Source organism: Monopterus albus, unplaced genomic scaffold (assembly GCF_001952655.1).
Source record: "Monopterus albus unplaced genomic scaffold, M_albus_1.0 scaffold69.1, whole genome shotgun sequence".
NCBI lineage: Eukaryota > Metazoa > Chordata > Actinopteri > Synbranchiformes > Synbranchidae > Monopterus > Monopterus albus.
The window spans coordinates 3,719,351-3,737,498 of record NW_018127949.1 but is presented as its reverse complement, the minus strand read 5'-3'; the positions used below and the strand labels follow the sequence as shown (position 1 = coordinate 3,737,498).

General features: G+C 40.6%; 1 protein-coding gene across 3 annotated transcripts in view; it reads left to right on the top strand.

Moving 5' to 3' along the window:
- Window positions 1-18,148, top strand: part of adam12a (ADAM metallopeptidase domain 12a) — a 66,293-nt gene that overhangs the window by 17,856 nt on the left and 30,289 nt on the right. For 2 of the 3 annotated variants that reach the window (XM_020605106.1, XM_020605104.1), the window contains exons 4-7: window positions 1,997-2,080; window positions 10,420-10,498; window positions 14,008-14,084; window positions 15,538-15,724. In XM_020605106.1, coding sequence (XP_020460762.1) covers window positions 1,997-2,080; window positions 10,420-10,498; window positions 14,008-14,084; window positions 15,538-15,724 — 427 coding nt within the window. The remainder of the gene's footprint in view (window positions 1-1,996; window positions 2,081-10,419; window positions 10,499-14,007; window positions 14,085-15,537; window positions 15,725-18,148) is intronic. The other variant, XM_020605105.1, reaches the window with a different exon arrangement.

Genomic DNA, 18,148 nt, shown 5'->3' with positions numbered 1-18,148 from the left:
CAATTTCTCCCTTTCACCTATTTAAGCAAACACTCCCCATAAATTCAAGTGGAATCTCATTTTCTCAAGGCTCTAGGGTGCCAAAGGGAATAAACAAAAGCAGCCAAAGTTTTTGACCTCTGTTGCTGCTCACCATAAAGATAATCAGTTCAGACTCCTGGCTTCCATCCTCCCTCTGACAGACAGACAGATAGAGTTGCCGGAGTTACAGTGTTAGTTAATGTCAGCTGGGAGGGATTGCTCGCCCTACTCCGTCCCATTCTCTCCGGTCTCACAGTCCACTGACATTCCGATGACCACCCCTCCCTGCATGTGGGGTCACTGACCGAGTGAAGAAGCTACGCGTGGTCATCAGTCAGACAGTCAGAACCCTCTCTTGTTCAGCTGATCTAGGAGATTTGTTGCTCTACATGTTCTCACGCAGAGCAGTGTCCTTGTGAAAAATGATTGCTGGATCGAAGGCAAAAACAGCATTCGCTCCAGTTAACTTGCATAGCAAAAAAAATAAATAAATAAAATACAGCAGTAGTCTTGCCCTAAAAGGTAGCATATCTGCTGATGAACCTCTCCAAAAATGGTGAATTCATCTTCATTTTTAACTTTGGTGATCCTGCTTTTGACTCATTTAAAACATCTCCACAAGACTCAGCAGAAAACTTGTGTGGGAGTTAAAGTTCAAACAACTCTTTCCTTGGCTTAGTGATATAATCAAATGGTGCAAACAAAGTCAGGGACCTGGAGCACAGTGTCTTCCTCTGGCTCTATGTCATGCAGAAAGCAGATGCTTTTTGTATTAAGGCTCTGAAGTTTCACAGTGCTGAGAGATGAACACACAGGGTGGGGAAGGATGTGTGATGCCTGGAATGGAGGCTTCTGGTGTTTCTGCTTTGTCAGATGAGGTGTGAAGGCAGTCCCCCTCCTTTCTGTTTGCCTGCCTCCATGTCTCCCTCTCCTCGCTTATTTCCTTGCCATCAGCAATATCTATTAACTCCCTATTGGGGTATGGAACACAGCAGGGTCTCCTTTGGTTGGCCCTCGAACTCTTCCTCACTCACTCTCACCTCATTCCTCCAGCAGTGGGGAGAGGCGTGAGCTGCCAAAAACAACAGGAGCTTCCACGATTTGATAAAGAGGCTGTAGCTATGTGGAACTGAGGTCTGAGTCCATGACACAGTTGCCTTGAAATCATCAGTTTCCAAGCACAGAGGTCATGGTTGGGTTGTTAATTTACAGATGATTAAGCAGGAAAGGACACATTCGGTTTCTGATTAAACAAACAGCAGATAACTAGTGGTTGTGTGATCATTAGAGGTGCTGATAGGCAGATTGTGTTGTCTTTGAACAGAGCCGGGCTAGTTGTTTTTCCTGGCTTCCAGTCTTCATGCTAAGCTAATGCTAACTATCTGCTTCCAAATTGCTCAAGAGGAACAGTCTCTGATGAGATTTTATAAGAATCCCTTAAACATTATTTCCCCAGCTGAGATTAGAGAATGTGACAGAGCCTGAAAATTTAAAATCATCAACCTTATCCCTGATGGTTAATGGGTCAAGTGAGCCCCTTACCTTCTTAAAGTGTACTTCCATCTCTTTGGTTTTACTTATATTAAGCAGGAGATTATTTTGTTCACACCAGACTAAATTTATTCAAATTATCCAGTTAATTAATAAGTAAATGAAGGACTCGGTATTTCCCCACCAGCAGTGTGGAGAAGGCTTTGAAGCTGCATTCAGATCTTCATGTTGGGAATTAAAATTCACAGAAAACACAACTGAATATATAAAACATAAAAATAATTATATTTTATAACATTTGGCCCCTGCTTATGACTCATAACCTCATAGTGTCTATATTCCTTATTATGGCCCTAGTTTTGCAAGTGATTTTATTCTAAATGCTGATGAAAATTAATGAATGATGTTCTGTCTGTGGATGCTACGCTCACCTTTTCTTGATGCCCGATGGGTCACTGCTGCCGTAAAACTGAACAAACTCCAGCTGTGTGGTCCAAGATGCATCAGCTGAACAACAGGAGCTACATTCATACCTTCCAGTGATCAATGAACCACAGATGATCGAGGAGTAAGTAGAAATCAGTCTAGGAAATCAATCACCGAATTTAGACACAGGGTGAAATGACATGGGGTTTTCTCAGCAGAGAAGCATTCAGTACTTTGTCTTACAGTGCCGACCATACCTGTTGCAAATGCATGAGTGTTTTGACCTTGCACTTTGCACTAATGATTAATTTCTCTTTAAATAATTGAGTTGTTTTTGTTCTGCTTCCTCCAGCTCTAATCTTGTAGCCTTCTTCTTCTGCCACCTAAATGAACACGGGGTCAAGGTGCAAAACCAAACCCACCTAACACATCAAAATCAAGTTTTTACTGGGAGGAGGGAGGACAGCTCCCTCACAGTTGCAATCAAAGGAGTAAAAGACATGAAGGGAGGGAGAGCAAATTTGTATTCAGTCCTAAATTGTTTGATTTCCCTGAGGGTGTGCAAGGTGAGAGAAAAAGGGGAGGACGGCACACAAATACCGACAGGTTTAATTAATTGAAATGCTGCTTTTTTTTTGTATGTGCATTTACCTTGTGAAAAGAATGATAGGCTTGGTTGTTTGAAGTTCCCCAGTCGCTCATTAGTTCAAGCACGAGGTTGCATTGAATATAGATGCAGAGGCCTTAGGCCTGTTTTTTGCAAAGTATCTGAATTAATGGGAAAGCTCAAAGCTGTTGTATTAGCATGACCCGTCCTGAAAATGACTTTGCATTCACCACTTCTCTCCTCCCGTTCTCAGTCTTAACCCACTTAATGATCTAAAAAAGCAAAAATGTGATGTGGAAAACAGACAAAGCAGCGTGTGACGCAGTTAATTGTTTTGAATCTTATTGTTTCCACTTGGAATATATCCACAGAGGGGAATATGAATTACATCTCACTATCTGTGGACTGTCAGCATTTGCTGATTTTGCTACAGGCTAGAAAACATGAATATAAAAATGTGTCTGAGGGGTTGGTTCACCCAGATTATGAAAAACTTCATCACTCGCTTCAAGTGTTATCAGGCTCAGGTTCTGAGGTGTCCACCTCTGAGACAACTCAATGCAATAGAAGTGAATGAAATTGTATTTGTGGTGTGCACAGTATTGGAAAAATACAAAAACTTTGAAACCCAGCATCTTTGTTACTCAACCCTGAGACCTCACTGTCCACAGGTTTTAGGATTTATTGAGACTATTTCTATGGTAGAATGTAGCTCCAATGAGATCAGCTCACTGTTTTCCAATACAGGAATCATAGATGTTGAATGAGAAGTTGAGGATATGAGGTGAGGAGTGTTGTGGTTTTCTTATAGTGTTGAAAGAAAAGAGCATGCAGCATGATATAAGCCACGAGCCTGCTGTTCGCGAAGCACAAACACAATCCGCACTGTGTGCACAGCTCATGCAGTGATGCCTGGGTGTGTACAAGCACAAACACATGCTCACCCACAGACGTGTGCATAAATCACACTGAGCTATCAGCACATGCGGTCTTTCATACACACAAGCGGGGACACACTTTCTCTTTCCATCACCCACATGCAGAGTCACAACTCGAGTTTGTCCTGAGGGACATGAAGAGGCAGAGCAGAGGCACGCTCCCTGCCACAGAGGAACAGAAGCTCGTGGTCTAGATTGAGTACAAAGCGGGATTAAGGATCTCCCCTCTAGTGATCCACAGCAACAAAGGCGATTTAAGAGAGTGCTGCTTTGGCACCTGGCTTAATTAGTTTCAGATAGTGTCACTGGCCCACCTGTGACAAACTGCCAGGATGTATAAATTGTGTTTTTCTACATTTTCAGTGTAATTGTTATCACTTGTTTAATTGCAAGCATAAGGAATTTTTAAGCTTCATATTGTACTTGACCTGAAGTGGAGGGTTTAAACATCACACTGTATCAATCAACTGCCTTAAAGTAACCGCAAGTGCTTGCATTTCTCTGGCTCTGAAAATCTGTGATATCAAGAACAATAAAATGAAAATTAATGTCTTTTTTGAAGAAATAAGAGAGGCCCGTCCTGGTGTGAATAAGAAGTGAGCAGGGGATTATTACTTGCAGGGTAATCTTTGTTATAGATGCCAATTATCCCTTTTGGCATGCAAACGTAGGGGGGAGAGACAGTGAGGTGTAAACAGAACACACAAGTGCCAGATGTGACTCGATGCCACATGTCGACAAGTGACAACAGACGACGAAACAAGAGGGAACTGACAATTAAAAACAGCACAGTACATCTGAGTCAGAGCTGCATTTTTCTTGTAGTTATTCAGTTTTAGATGGTTTGTTTTTATGACTCTTACGGCAGGTTTGTATGCAGAGATAAGTCCTGAATTTCTTTTGGGATCAAAAAAGGTTTCTATCCAAGTCCTGCATACAACACCAGACAAACAATGATAACTTAAATAAACATGGGTTTTTTTATTATTTTATTATTTATTCAATGCACTTGTCAGGGTGGAAGGATTGGACCATGCAGAACTGTGGTGCAGTGAGAAACATTGTGATCCCATAATACAGCATGGTGAGGCATGTGTGCTGAATGCAACACAGGATACAACGGTGCTGAAGGACAGCTGACCAGGAAAAACAAGTTCTCAAATGACACTTTTGTCCAACAATGACCCATGCAGCTGTTCCTAAAACAACTCACGAATGTTTCCTGGTCTGCCCCCACTTTGGGTGACAACTCATTAAGGCTAATGAAACTGCCTGGTTTAGATGGTGGTGTTATCATCCATTTTGTGGTGGCATAACACCACTTTCTCTTTCTTTTTACTGAGAGACTCGTTGTTTTTGCAACTATAAGAGCTCGCTTGATGGAAAACTATGACCATAGCTCTGTTTAAGCATCTGACAAATGACCAGCACTGTCTTTTTTTTTTGGTAAGGACAGACTTCTGCTTTGCATGTCCACACAAGATAATGGAGGTGTGAGGTTGCTAACAGCACATACTGTGCCCCCCCCCGCCTCTGGGCTTTCTCTATTTCTTGGTCCACTGAGCCCACTCTCTTATGTGACCTACATACTCAGCCTTTTTAGCTGCATAGTTGAAGTAGTGAACATGATTCAGTAGTAAGGATGGCTGGTTTCTTACTCTATATGAGATACAAGTTTATTGTAAAGTACAGGACAGTGGGGCCTTTTGGGTAGTGGACCATCTCCGGCATACTTTTTGTACTAAGAAATTGAAACATTTAAGAAACCTTCACACTTTATCAAAGATTAGTGTTGCATTTCTGTCCTAATTCCAGTTATCTTATTCATTGTTGCGGTGGTATTCATCATCCTGTCTCTGTAATTAGGAACCTGTGGAGTCATCCATCACTCAGACATTACACAGTGATGGCACATTATTGATTTCACGGGGCATGCTGTGGCTTAACCACATCAATCTCAAGGTGACAGTCACTGGGGATGCGTGCCACTGCTGCTAATGGCTATTCTGTTTGACCATCTCACTGACCATTTAACCACAATGGGACACACAGCTGGAAAGACTCATAATGAGGCTGTTATGGTGTGTTGAAACCAGGATGAAGACCAACTGCTTTTTTTTGGTGTAAAATAAATATGAGAAAGCTTTCCATTTTTGCTATTTAACAACAGAACTGGCTTTAGTGCTGGAGTGAGTGTTGGTCCTAGAGCCAGGGGTGCCCCTGAGCTGCATGTTAGATTATTACAGAACATAGCAGCTGATACATGAAACGTCAAAACCATCTGCCTTGACTTTTTTGCTCTTTTTTTCCTCCCCCATTCCTTCCCTTCCTTGAGCAGAAATCATTGGCTGCCATGCTCCAGCAGCTCTGGTCATGACATGCTTTGTGCAGACTGGGACTTGCGTTGAGCTCAGGGTAAGCAGGGGGAATTCTGGTTCTCTGCTCTACTTGGCACTGGCCTGCAACACTGCCTGATGTCAGACAGATCACAGCCAGGAAGACTGGCCTTCTTCCCTTCCTCCTGGAAAAAAATTGTTTCTAACACTGAAATGATTTTTTTTTGGCTTTAGGAGTTTGCACTATTGTAGGTTTTCATGCACATGATCCCACTTTTCCCTGACTTTTTCCAAGCGAAGCTGGGCTCTTGCCACTTGCCACATAAAAGGAGGTGGACATTATTACCACTACATCACCTCATGAGTCTCTCTGTTGAAATGTAATGTACTAATTGGAGATCCTAGATTAGTTTTTATGAGAAACATATTTCTTTGTTGATGATTTCATCTACTCTAAATGTTTATATTTACATCTGTTGTAAATAATTTTCCATTACAAAACAGGGTGTACAAATGTTAGAGAGCTTCTTGATATCTAGATACCCAGTGCCTAGCTTCTCTTTTATCATGGTTAACTCCAGGATTAGTCCAGAAGTCCCTGATTAGGTTGTTTGAGCTTAATGAGACAAAGTATTGGAGGCTGTAACTGGGAAATCACCGCACATTGAGCTTGAATTCCAGCAATGGTAATGATGGCTATGGTATTATATACTAGGCATAGTAAGATAATTAAGGCTTTTCACTGTATATGCACTCCATAAAGGAGGCTAATGTACTTTTTACAGCACTTTTATTATTGTCACAAATACATTATCAAGAGAACAGAGCTTAAAGTTGGAAACCCATTAGCAGCTAATGATTGAAGTTGTTAGCAGTTGGGTAGCACAGGCTTAACTCTTCTGACTGTAGCTTTAAGCCACCACAGAAGAGTTGTGCAGGGAACACAGTAAAGTTTCTCTTCCTGCTCTCGGCCTGTAGCCACATAGTCAATCCAAGATCTAGTTGTTCTTCCAAAGTTTGAACAAAGTGTCCCAAGCAATTTGAGCTCCCCTCTCTCTCATGGGGAATGCATTTTCATGCTTAACTTAAGCTCAGCTCCTGGTATGTCCTGTATGTCTGTATGTTTCTGCTTTGGCTATTGCCATAATCAAATGTTTTCAGTACAAGACTACATGTACAATCCTATGTCATACTTAATAAATGTTATAAAAATTCTTTCTCCAGCATGACTGCCAGGTTACATATTTGTAGTCTGGAGCTTTTTTCTAGGTGATATGTAGCCCTCACCTACAGATGATACCCCCTCCCCCATACTGTTATTGTTTGATTAGACTCTAGCTCCAATTCATCAAACCTGTTATAATTAATGTACCTCACATCCCTCCGTTTACTCTTCACATACAAGCAGAACAAATGGTAACAATGAAGACCATGTGTAAAAGAAAGTTGGAATTTGTTGACAAATCACAGATGAGATTACTTTTCCAAGGTTAGCATATTTTCTCAATCGGAACAATCACAACAGGGAATTATTAGTCATGACATTTGTTTGTACATCTGAATCCAGACCATTTAGATAGGACCTTGCATAAATACACATTATACAAGACTGTGAAGAGATACAATGGAAAAATATAATTTAACACAGGGAGAAAAGCAATGGCACAGAGTAGTTTTAGCTTTTGCTTAAAGTGACTTCATTGTCTTTCTGTATGCATTGTCAAATCTACTAGAAGGCAAATCTGACTGTATCCCTCATCTAATATATTTTCTTTCAAAATGTTAGTTTATCTTGTCAACCCCGAGACAGTGTGACAAGATGTAAACATAACAATTGTAATTATGGTTATTGTACTTGTCAAACAGATGACGAGAAGATAAATATTTCTCCGAGTTATAGGACACGTTCATGCAGCAGTAGCGCACATCTCACCAATATTGGCCTCCTTTTGTGTCACACTTGCCATTGTTGTGGTTGTTTGGGTGTCAGGCTGCCTACGCTTGGGAGATGTTCTGTGGCATTAACAGCCAGAACGTGGTATCTTCTTATTGACTCATGGTGCCTCTCCCTGATGCCAACTCCCTGTCAGTTAGACAGAGCCCTGATTGAGGCCTGTCCCCTGAGTGATGCATTTTAATTGAGGGGGGAGGAGGGGGGGCTACCACCATGCCCTCTCCCTGCCCTCATGCCTCATTAACCTTACAATGATTGATAAACAGCGAGCTGCCGCTGCTGCCATGTGGGATGGGTTAAACACTATATAATATAGCTATATAGCATAGCAGTTCATTGCAAATGGTATTCCTCTATATGTTTTTTATTGTATGTCTTATGCTGATTGCAGCATTGTATTGTTGTGCAATATATAAAAGAATGGACAGGTTTAGCATTGTCTATTTGTATAATTCTCTCCTCATTAGACCACAAATGTTGACTGCAGTTGCCAAGAAGGGCCTAATCTTGGCACCTATTATGACACTGCGCTGTGAATCTAATAACTGTGTGAGTTACCAGACTAGGAGACTAGTAACAAGCCAAGCCACTAAGATGGCATCTAATTTGCTACTGCTGGTCTATCTGTGATTAGACCAGACATGTGTTTTGACACACACACAGCAAACACTGCCCTATCAGTGCTGTTTCTGACACTTTCACTGCTTCCTAATAAACAGGAAACTGGAGAACGCTTGTATATTTTGGAAGGAAGGAAACAACTACTGGTTCTTTTCCTCTGCAGTCTCCTTGCTGGCATATTCAGGACCCCAACATTGAGAGAATCAATTGAAATGTGTGAAAACTAAGGGCTAACTCGAAGACAGGAAACATGTTCTCCATGTTAAATAGACTGGTGACATTAGCTAAAGTCATTATTGTAATCCACTAAGCTTTCATCATACAACCTGCTGTTACATCAGTTAGATTTCTTGTGTCCTCTTGTTGTCCTTGAGCAAGAACATGTAACATATGGATGGCACGTTGTCTGCAACATTTTTTTCATAGCCAGACTCTCCCAGAGTCTGGCAAGCGGTGAAGCAGGCACACACTCACCACACTGGATTATCTGCTGTGGGCAGATGTTGAAGTTGCGTGTCCATCGGAGAGCGCAGACCTGATTAAGACTGGAGAAACACATCATTTTATTTGGCTCGCTCTACTCTTTGGCCTCACTTTGATCCAGTGATTATTACCAGCTCTTTGGCTCTGTAGAGGAGTAGAGGGTGGGGAAGCATTGTGCTTCATACTGACAGCTCCCAAACAAAATAACCCCCCTCCCTGGGTTATTACAGCTGACACTCCCAGCTGGGTTGTCAGCGGTGAGGTCAGTAAGAGAATCCAGCTGCCTGCTGAGGTTTGTTCCTCTGCTATGGATTAGCACCAGCCCAACCATCTGCTGGTGTCCCGGAGTGTAATACTGTACACGTGCATGCTGTGTGTAGAGTATATAGACACGAAGACGCAGACACTTGTCCTTGCTTGAACGCAAATACAAATACATATGCTCATGTTGTAATAATCTACCCAGAAGGGGTCCACATTGCTTCACTGGGTCTCAGCTAATTGTTGATCTCTCTCTACTGTCTGCTCAGCTGAGGAGCAGTGGTCAGTAGGCAAGAGAGGCATTGTTTCTATTCTGTAAAACTGATGTATTCCTAATAAAAATTTGGGGGGAAAAAAAACTTTTTTCTTCATTTGCAAATAACTTGATAGGTTATTTTCTCATAATATATTGTGTATCACAGAATTGCTATTATTGTGGGCAAAATATCTTGACAGTAATGTATCTTAACCTGAGATTCCCACACTTATAAAAACTCATAGTTTCTCCAAAACATAACCAGATTTTGGCCAAGTCTGTGGCTGGCATTGCATTCTCTATAGTTCTGCTGCTAGCAGGGCTAAAAACTATAAGCTTTGAGTGTTATAAAAGTAATTACCTCATTGTTGACAGTCTGTGCTTTGTCTAGATTAGAGAAAATGTGATGTGGTATGATGTGGCAACCTTTACAGTGCTACATGGTAGAGAGCAGTAGAAAATCCCTCTGTTTCCCTGCAGCAGAGATTTGCTATGTTGATTTATTGTGCTTTCTCATCATAAACTGTAAATGGATCACTCGGTAACCTCAGAAAGCCACTTTATAGAGTTATTGATTCTCATCTGTAACTACAAACGATTTCTTTACTGCATTCCTGACAAGGTGATCTCCGCATTCCTGTTTTCATTGGATCCTACTGTAACGTCTATATGCTCATTACCTCCTATCGTCTGCAGTGTGTGAGCAAATTTGCTCTTCTACCATATCACATGGAATGAGTTATGGATTGGTACTGGATACCTTTTTGTGGTGAATGCACATGGCATGAGATGGGTTTAGTAGAAAACCTTTGATGTATCTATTTTCTTTTTCAAGGCCTACAGCTGCTCTGCTACAGCTACAGCTATGATCTCCTAAAGCAAGGTTAAGTTTTCATCAGACTGTTTATCTTTCCTGCAGGCCTGGCGCTGGTGGAATGACTTAAGACATTGTGATTGATTTTCTCTTAGATGAAGCACCTTAGAGTCTATTCTGAGTGTTTGTTGTTTTTGTTTATCCTTTCCAGGGGGCTCTTTGCAAGAAACTACACAGAAACCTATTACCTGGAAGATGGTAGTGCGGTCACGGGCTCCCATGACTTCACGGTATGTGTTAAACAGCTTTTTTATTAAAGCTGAGACAGTAAATGCATGATCTTGAATCGGCGATGTTTTCTTTATTATCACCCACCCAGCAGCCCTTATGAATGTTGGCCTTTTGTGAGACTCTTCTTCTTCTTCATGGATCCTGCTTGATTGCGCTTCTATTAGGGTCATTGAGGAAGTGCAGAAAAATTGATGTTGCAATTAGGCCCACTTTTAAAACTCCTGGATTTGGGCAGTCTTGCACCTAATGAAGTCTGTGTAGGTGAGTGGGCCGGTTTTTGTTCTCTGCCAGCAATTTAATACTTTATGAAATAAAAGGCAGCCAGAGGTCAGAGAACAGATTCAGTTTTAGGGAATGGCTTTTATAATGCAAAAGCTTTAAAACCATCCCAAGAAATGGGTTGCTACATGGGTCTGAAAGAAAATATTGAATTAGTGAACATCTAAGTGCACTTCAGAAGTCACACCGACAGTGAAATCTTCAGCACATATCATTGCCTTTATGAGCTTCATGCTTGTTAAATGTGTAGATTGCACTTCTTACTGTTAAATTTGTCGAATAACATTTTTAATTGGGGGGTGGGGGTGGGGATGATTTTCTTTCCATTTCTTGTGATTTGTGTCAGTGTTGTGATTCTAAAAATTGTCAAAACAAGTCATTTTGATCTTCATTAAACTCAAAAAATGTTGAACTGTCAATTACAATGGGTCTTTCATTGCTCTATAAATATCCCCCCTGAAGGATATTTATTTTGGCTCAGAAATAGCAAGCACATTAGGAAGCTACATGTACAGTATTCTTTGGAGAATGAGTATGATGTGGCCGGACCACCTAGAACAGTTTTTATCTATGCTTCAGTGCTTCCACCTGCTTGTCTGATTTCAAGGATTGATCATCTATAGTTTGGAAACAACTAAACATCTCATTTCTGTTCAGATAACAAGTAAGCATAATAATAGCCAGCCTGTGAGATCTGTGTACAAAATGCTTGCCCTACTTATAACTGAAATGCACAAAAGAGGAGATTATTGTAATTCAGTAATGGCCAACCCACACAAAAAATATTCTCCACATGTTGTAGCAGGTCAGCTCAGTGTGCACTCTGAGACACTGAGAGTCCACAAGTTATGGATAAGGGGATAGGTAAATGGATGTCAGGTTGCAGTTAACAGTTGTTTTTATTATCCAGATTAATCATTAGAATGTTTGAGAATAATGAAAAATGGCCATCACAGTTCCCCAGAGTCCAAGATAATGCCTTACTATAGCTTGTTTTGTTTAATCAATAGTCCAAAATATTCAAATAAACATTATGTAAAATGAAGGAAGCAGCAAATTCTTGCATTTGAGATGATTAAACCAGCAAATGTGTGGCATTTTGTATCAAATGACTTCCAAGTAATTTTCTGTTAAGCACCTAGTTGATGAATCATTTCTGCCCTAGAGTGATTGGTGGATTAGAAACATGATGGATGGACCATATAGGGTACTATCAGTGATGTCTACCTACCTGGTGTCTTACCAACATGGGAACTAGCTAACATCTTTCAACTTCCATCCCTTCTCTCATTCCTCTCCCATGACCACAGCCAGTTCGTCATGAGAGGCTCTTTTTACTGGAAACAACCAGATCTTGAGAGACTGATCTGTAGTTAATTTATTTGTCCTGCCGTCAGGGAGGAGGCCGATATCGTGATCTGGGCAAGTGATCTCGAGGGTTCAGGCAAGGTACTGCTGGGAGTGACTTGAGAATGAGTCAATCCTCCCTCAGTTCCTTTTGTCTGTTTTTCATCGTCTCCCTTTCTCATTAAATCGAACTCCACATATAATACAATAAACGAGTGCCATGTGCTATAACAAAAGCCATCTACTGGCAATATGAATCAAAGGCAAAGATATTAAAGAGTTAATTTGGAATAATAAATGTATATTTATGAGAAACAATGTAATGTTCCCACCTGAGTTGCCTGCCACAATAATATTTGTAATTAATGTTCCTTATTTTGGATACGAAGACACCAGCACTTTCCTTTTTTTTATACTTCTTTCGGCAGAAACCTTAAGTCTATTCATGTCTCTTGTATCAGTGCATCACAGTCATGATCTCATCAAAGAAACATGAGGTGGTAGCATTAGGTCAGTGCACTAAATCCAGCCCCGCTCCTCCCCACTACACTAAAATTCCATATTTCATGTAATGGGTTGTCATGTCTTTGCGCCCTTTTACTTCACTATAATGGATTGTTCTCATCCAGTACACCTCGAGGTAAAGCTGCTGTGGCCAAAGAGGCAAAGGCTTTCAAGCCTTTCTCTCTTAACATTTTGTTCAGTCCTGTTGGCTTGCAACATTAACTAATTGCAAATTTGTTTTTTTTTTGTTTTTTTTATTTTGGATCCAAGTTGGTAAAATAGTTGAGGGTATAAACAGAGAGCAAGTGCCTAATTACACATCCAACAGGACTCAGCATTCATTTAAAGCTGTGTTACTGATGACCCAGTGAATATAAGTTCATTATGCACTGATGAAGTCCAAATTTTCTTTTTTTTACTGAAATCTCCCCTGTTGGGACCTGGAGTGACAATGATAAGAGAGAGTGGTGCCAATAAATTAAAGATCAGGTGATAGTTCACTGTGGTTTCATCATTATAAAGACCCCCTCTCACATTATACTTAGTCATTTGATCCATTTTTGATTTAAAATGACTAAAATTGTTTACAGCTAATATGAAATGAATTTGATGTATGAATGTTTTAGAATTCAAGAAAATTATATTTTGGTGGTGAGAATGAAAGGCACAGTTCTGTTTTAACAAGCTTGCATCAGAATTGAGAAAACATTAACTGGATTATTACTGCGATACTGCAAAAACACTGTGACACAAGATTAAGTAAGACCTTCCTTTAATATCAGAAACACATTTAGACCCTGAACATGCTAAATCAGCAGCCTCTAGAGTTAACCACGCTGAAGGAGGCCAGCCATTGAAATGTACTGCCTGCACTCTATATTTAGAGGTAGTCAAAGAGGAGTATAAAACTCACATTTCCTTGTTTTCCAGAACAGGGTGGCAGAGGGTTGGTTAGACCTCACCTATGCGAGGCTGTCTAACTGTAATAGAAGGGCTGTTTTCACTGTAAGCCTGACGCTTCCTCCCCATCCTCTTGCTGCCAGGCTTGATTCAGTAAACACAGGCTTAATTCATTTTTTTATTCCCTGCTGCAGCTTGACAGGTGGTCCGTGAATGTGAGCACCTAGGAATATGGTAGCAAGCAAAGATTATGCTTTGAAATGTGAAACTTGCACAGATTCCAGCCATCGTTAGCCTGTGAAGATGAGTGGGAATGGCTCCTTCTACAAAAGACTATTCCCCTCAAGCTAATTTGCTCGTGTTTCACAGTTATCAGCTGGGACTGGTGCTTAAATCTAAACACCGGTTTTATCATGCTGGTTCCATTCTTCCTGTCTTGAATTTAAAATTTTAAGTATTTTTGTTTATGCTCCCTCAGAAAAACTGCTACTACCACGGTGAGGTGGAGGGTCATGTCAGCTCGGACGTCAGCCTCAGTATTTGTGCTGGGATTAAGTAAGTGTGCCGCACACTCATTTTTTTCATTACTTTGTGCTGTGTGTCTTAGTGATAAACTGCAGAAGTAGACAGAAAGCCCAAAGCAATGCTTTGTTTCACTAGCAGCTCTTACTGCTGTGGTGACTAGAGCATTAAGGCATTTATAAGTAAATTACAAATCAATATGTAAGTCTACCATATCTCTGGGTGTTTACCATTAAATGGCAGCTTTTACATAGTTGAGACCAAGTTCTTCTAAATATTTATGGTATGTGGACACACAAGTCCTGCCTGGGACTGTCACAATACTTTTTTTTTTGGTCCACGATTTTACCCAGTGAACGTGAGCATGGAATGTTTGGTCAGGATTCACTGCAGTCAAGTCCAAGTCAGTTGTTATCATCTCAGAGGATTGCTGTACAGCTCTTGAATTTGACCTACCCTCCTCGCTGTATGTGGACAGTTTTCCCAGTGCAATTAAACAATGTTGGGTGTTCAGTTTTGATCTAACATCCAAAAATGGTTTAGATAATCTGTCTTGTTAACTGCCTCTAAGTGAGCACAGTGCTATCAAAATTAATGAAAATGATGACAAAAACTACAAAAATAAGAACCAGATTGTAATAAACTTTAAATCTGGTTCAAGTCCAAGTGTTATATCTCAAGTTAGCAGTTTTGTAGAGTAGTATGTCAAAGTAAATAATGAATGTTTCTATCGTTGGGAGCTAAGATAACATCCTATGCTGTATATACTGCTGAAAGCAGTGATCATGACACACTGTAAGGCTTCAGACAAATGGAGAGCTTCAGTGTTGGAAACACTGTTTGCAAAGGTCAGACAGGACTAATGATCGCAGTAACATCGCTGGACACCATCAAGAATGTTTTCACAAAGCAGCCAAATGTCTGTGCTGTCTGTGGAGTGATTTGTCAGACTGTGAAGCTGTTGCTGTGGACTTGGTCTCAATATTTATTTATTTATTTATCTATCTTTTTTTTTTATTAATGCAACCTTTCTGCACTTTGAGTAATGACCAGAACTTTTTTTTTTTTTTTTTTTTTTTTTTTTTTTTTTTTTTAACAAAACTCCACCGTTTTTTTTGTTTTTTATGTGGTTGCGAATATTGTGCAAGGTTCGTGAGAATCCAGACTCAGTACATGAAGATGTCATTTTAAATCACGGAGGTGACTGGTAAATCATGAGAAAAGTTAATAAAGGGGGCTGGGGAAGCCACATCAGTGGAAAATCTCTGAGATGCTGCTGCTCTTTAAGCATAATTCCTGCCACATCACCATCAAGAGCAAATTCAAGTTGTAGCCACTATTATTACACTACCAAATCAAGATTGGGGGTGGGGGGATTATTTATGTGTATTTTTAAACACCGCTGGGAAGGGCACTTGCAGTTTAGTTGTATTTTAATACAATGACAATAAAGGCTACTTATCTTATCTTATCTTATCTTCTGCAGGGGTTTCATATCTCTTGAAGGGAAATCCTATGTACTGGAGCCATCTACTGATCACTCCGATGGAACTCACTGGATCTACACAGCAGAACACCTCAGTTTTACTCCTGGCTCCTGTGGCCATAATTTCAACGTATCCTATCCCACTGAACGTACCGACAGCAGTCTGTTCAGGGCTTTCAGCACAAGGGTAAGGATGATTTATCTCCAGGTACATTAAAACTCTGTTCTTACTGACAATACGTACAACTTTTTGTCTTTCTAATGTCTTAATTAATAAATTGAAAATAGAGAGGTGAAGGCAATTTGGAAAGTAAGAGATGGGGAATAACATTCAACAAATATCCTCGGCTGCATTTGAACCAGGGAAGTTCATGGCTGGCACTTTAACATCTACTCCACCAAAGCACCCACTGTATTTCATTTCTATTTTACTAAGCCACCAAAGTTTGACACTGAGAAGATGTTGCTTTTCTGAAACTCTAAGGTAGAGCGATAAGAAAAGACCTCGGTACAGCTTCACAGTCTTATTCACAGCTACTGACTCAGTCTTGATAACATTCCGGTGTTGTGAAAAAGTAATGGGCAACGTGGTGCATCCCTCAGAGCAGGTTTAAATCCATTGTCAACCCTTCTCAGATAAGTGGGTGTAGATGATGGATGGATAATGATAAGGTGTATCTATTGTCATCATTTTATTGCATTATAAAATGATATGTATTTGTACTGTATTGTTTATGTAGTAAACCAGGTGTCCTTTAGTTCTTTATTACTTCTTATCTCTTCTTTTTAACCATCAAGATACCCGACTAAATGAAGAGTGTCTTTTCACACCACATTTTCACACTTAGCCCCTTAGGGCTGTGGAGCCAGGGAGTCTCGATCCTAAGAAGAATTGTGCTTTAAAGGTGATTAGCACTGACAAGTGGAAAACACAGTGATGTCTGTCTGACTGGTGAGGGGTGGCAGGAGGGGGCAAACACGATAGATTTATCAGATCAATACAAAGAGACAGAGGTAGGTGGTGAAAGCGATAAAGCAGATGTTAAAGAACCAAAAGGAGGCAAAGCACACACAACCCAAATGTGAGGGACTTTCCATTTTCTTAAAACTGATATGTATTACTGCAGTTGTTTAATAGTATCATCAAGGGAATACTGATTTTTGTGATGCTGGCCAAACTTGCGTCTGTACTGGCTAAAACACCCTGTGCTTTGACATTATTAGTTTGTATTTATTCAGGCAGCAATAGAGCTTTTTCTGGTGTTTTATTGTACTGTTTTCTTCATGTTGATGGCACTGGCTTCGATGGCAACCACTGTCTTTACTGTCAAGAGGGCTGCAAAAGTTCAGCACAAGTGAGCACATTAACAACACAATGCCAAACAGAAATATTGAGCAACAAAAGAAGACAATAAAGGCTCATAATGATGATTTGTACCAGTGTGAAAAATATGGTTTAATCCTCCTGCAAAAGATATTTGATCTTTCAGTGCACTGTCTCCTTTCATTTGTTTAAAATGCTTTGTCCTTAGCCCTCCGAACACAGCAAGATGTCAGATTTAGAAAGGAAAATATCTCCATTAAGAGAAGACAGATGTGGGTTATAAGGGAGGTGGTCAAACATGGCAACCCTGTAAGTAATTAAAAAAGTAAAACGGGTAAGTGAAGTATATTTTCAACCAGAGGAACGAGAGGTGGCAAAGAGAGGGTAAGCCAGAAAGTGAGAACATGCAGCAAGCGTATAATGCAAGTAGGCACACCTCAGCACAGGGGCACCGAGGTGTGCTGCTGTGTTGATAAGCTGTGGTGTGCCCTGCTTGAGGGCCTAAAGATAAAGAGGTATGTTGGCAAAGTTACCCTGGATGATGAGAGTCAGGTGAGTTAGAAAAGATATGATGGCTAGCTGACAGGCACTGCACACAAACCTGAACACAACATGGAATAACATTTTGAGAGTGACTTGTCTTTCATGGATAATTGCTGAAGTGTACAATATACATAAACAATAAGTGTAAAATACAGTATTATCTTTGCTAAAAAGTAATTACAGTGAAAACAGCACTTCACTGGTTGCACTGGCCCTGATTCAGTGTTACTGGATGATTATTACTCACAGAACTTGACATTTTTCTGTTGTAGTTTTGTAGAGAAAAAAATGTGGCTGGAAAAAAGCCAGTAGTGCAAACTCTTCACTGTGTTGATTGACTATAGTGTTAATGTGTGTGGCTCCTCTCCAGTGGCCGCCTGGAGACTAAGTAATCACTATAGGCTGCATTTAGAGCTCAGATGGCCATCCTGGCTTATCTGCGGAGGAGCCGGATAAGAGCAGACAGGATCCAGGCTGCCAGGCCAGGAGGGATAAAGAGGATCAGGTTGAGAGAGGGCCATGGTGTGACGGCAGAACACTTAGCCAGCAGGACAGTATAGGATCTGTGAGTGTTTGAGCTGAAAGAGCAAGCTGGTGTGTGTGTGTGTACGTATGCATGCAGGTGAAACAAACGTGCTTGACATGCACTGAAAGTGAGCTGCTGCCCACACGCAGCTCAAAAGCAGCATCTGGTCCAAAGTCAGGGACCAGATGTGTCTTCCTGTGGAAATGCCCCAAACTAAT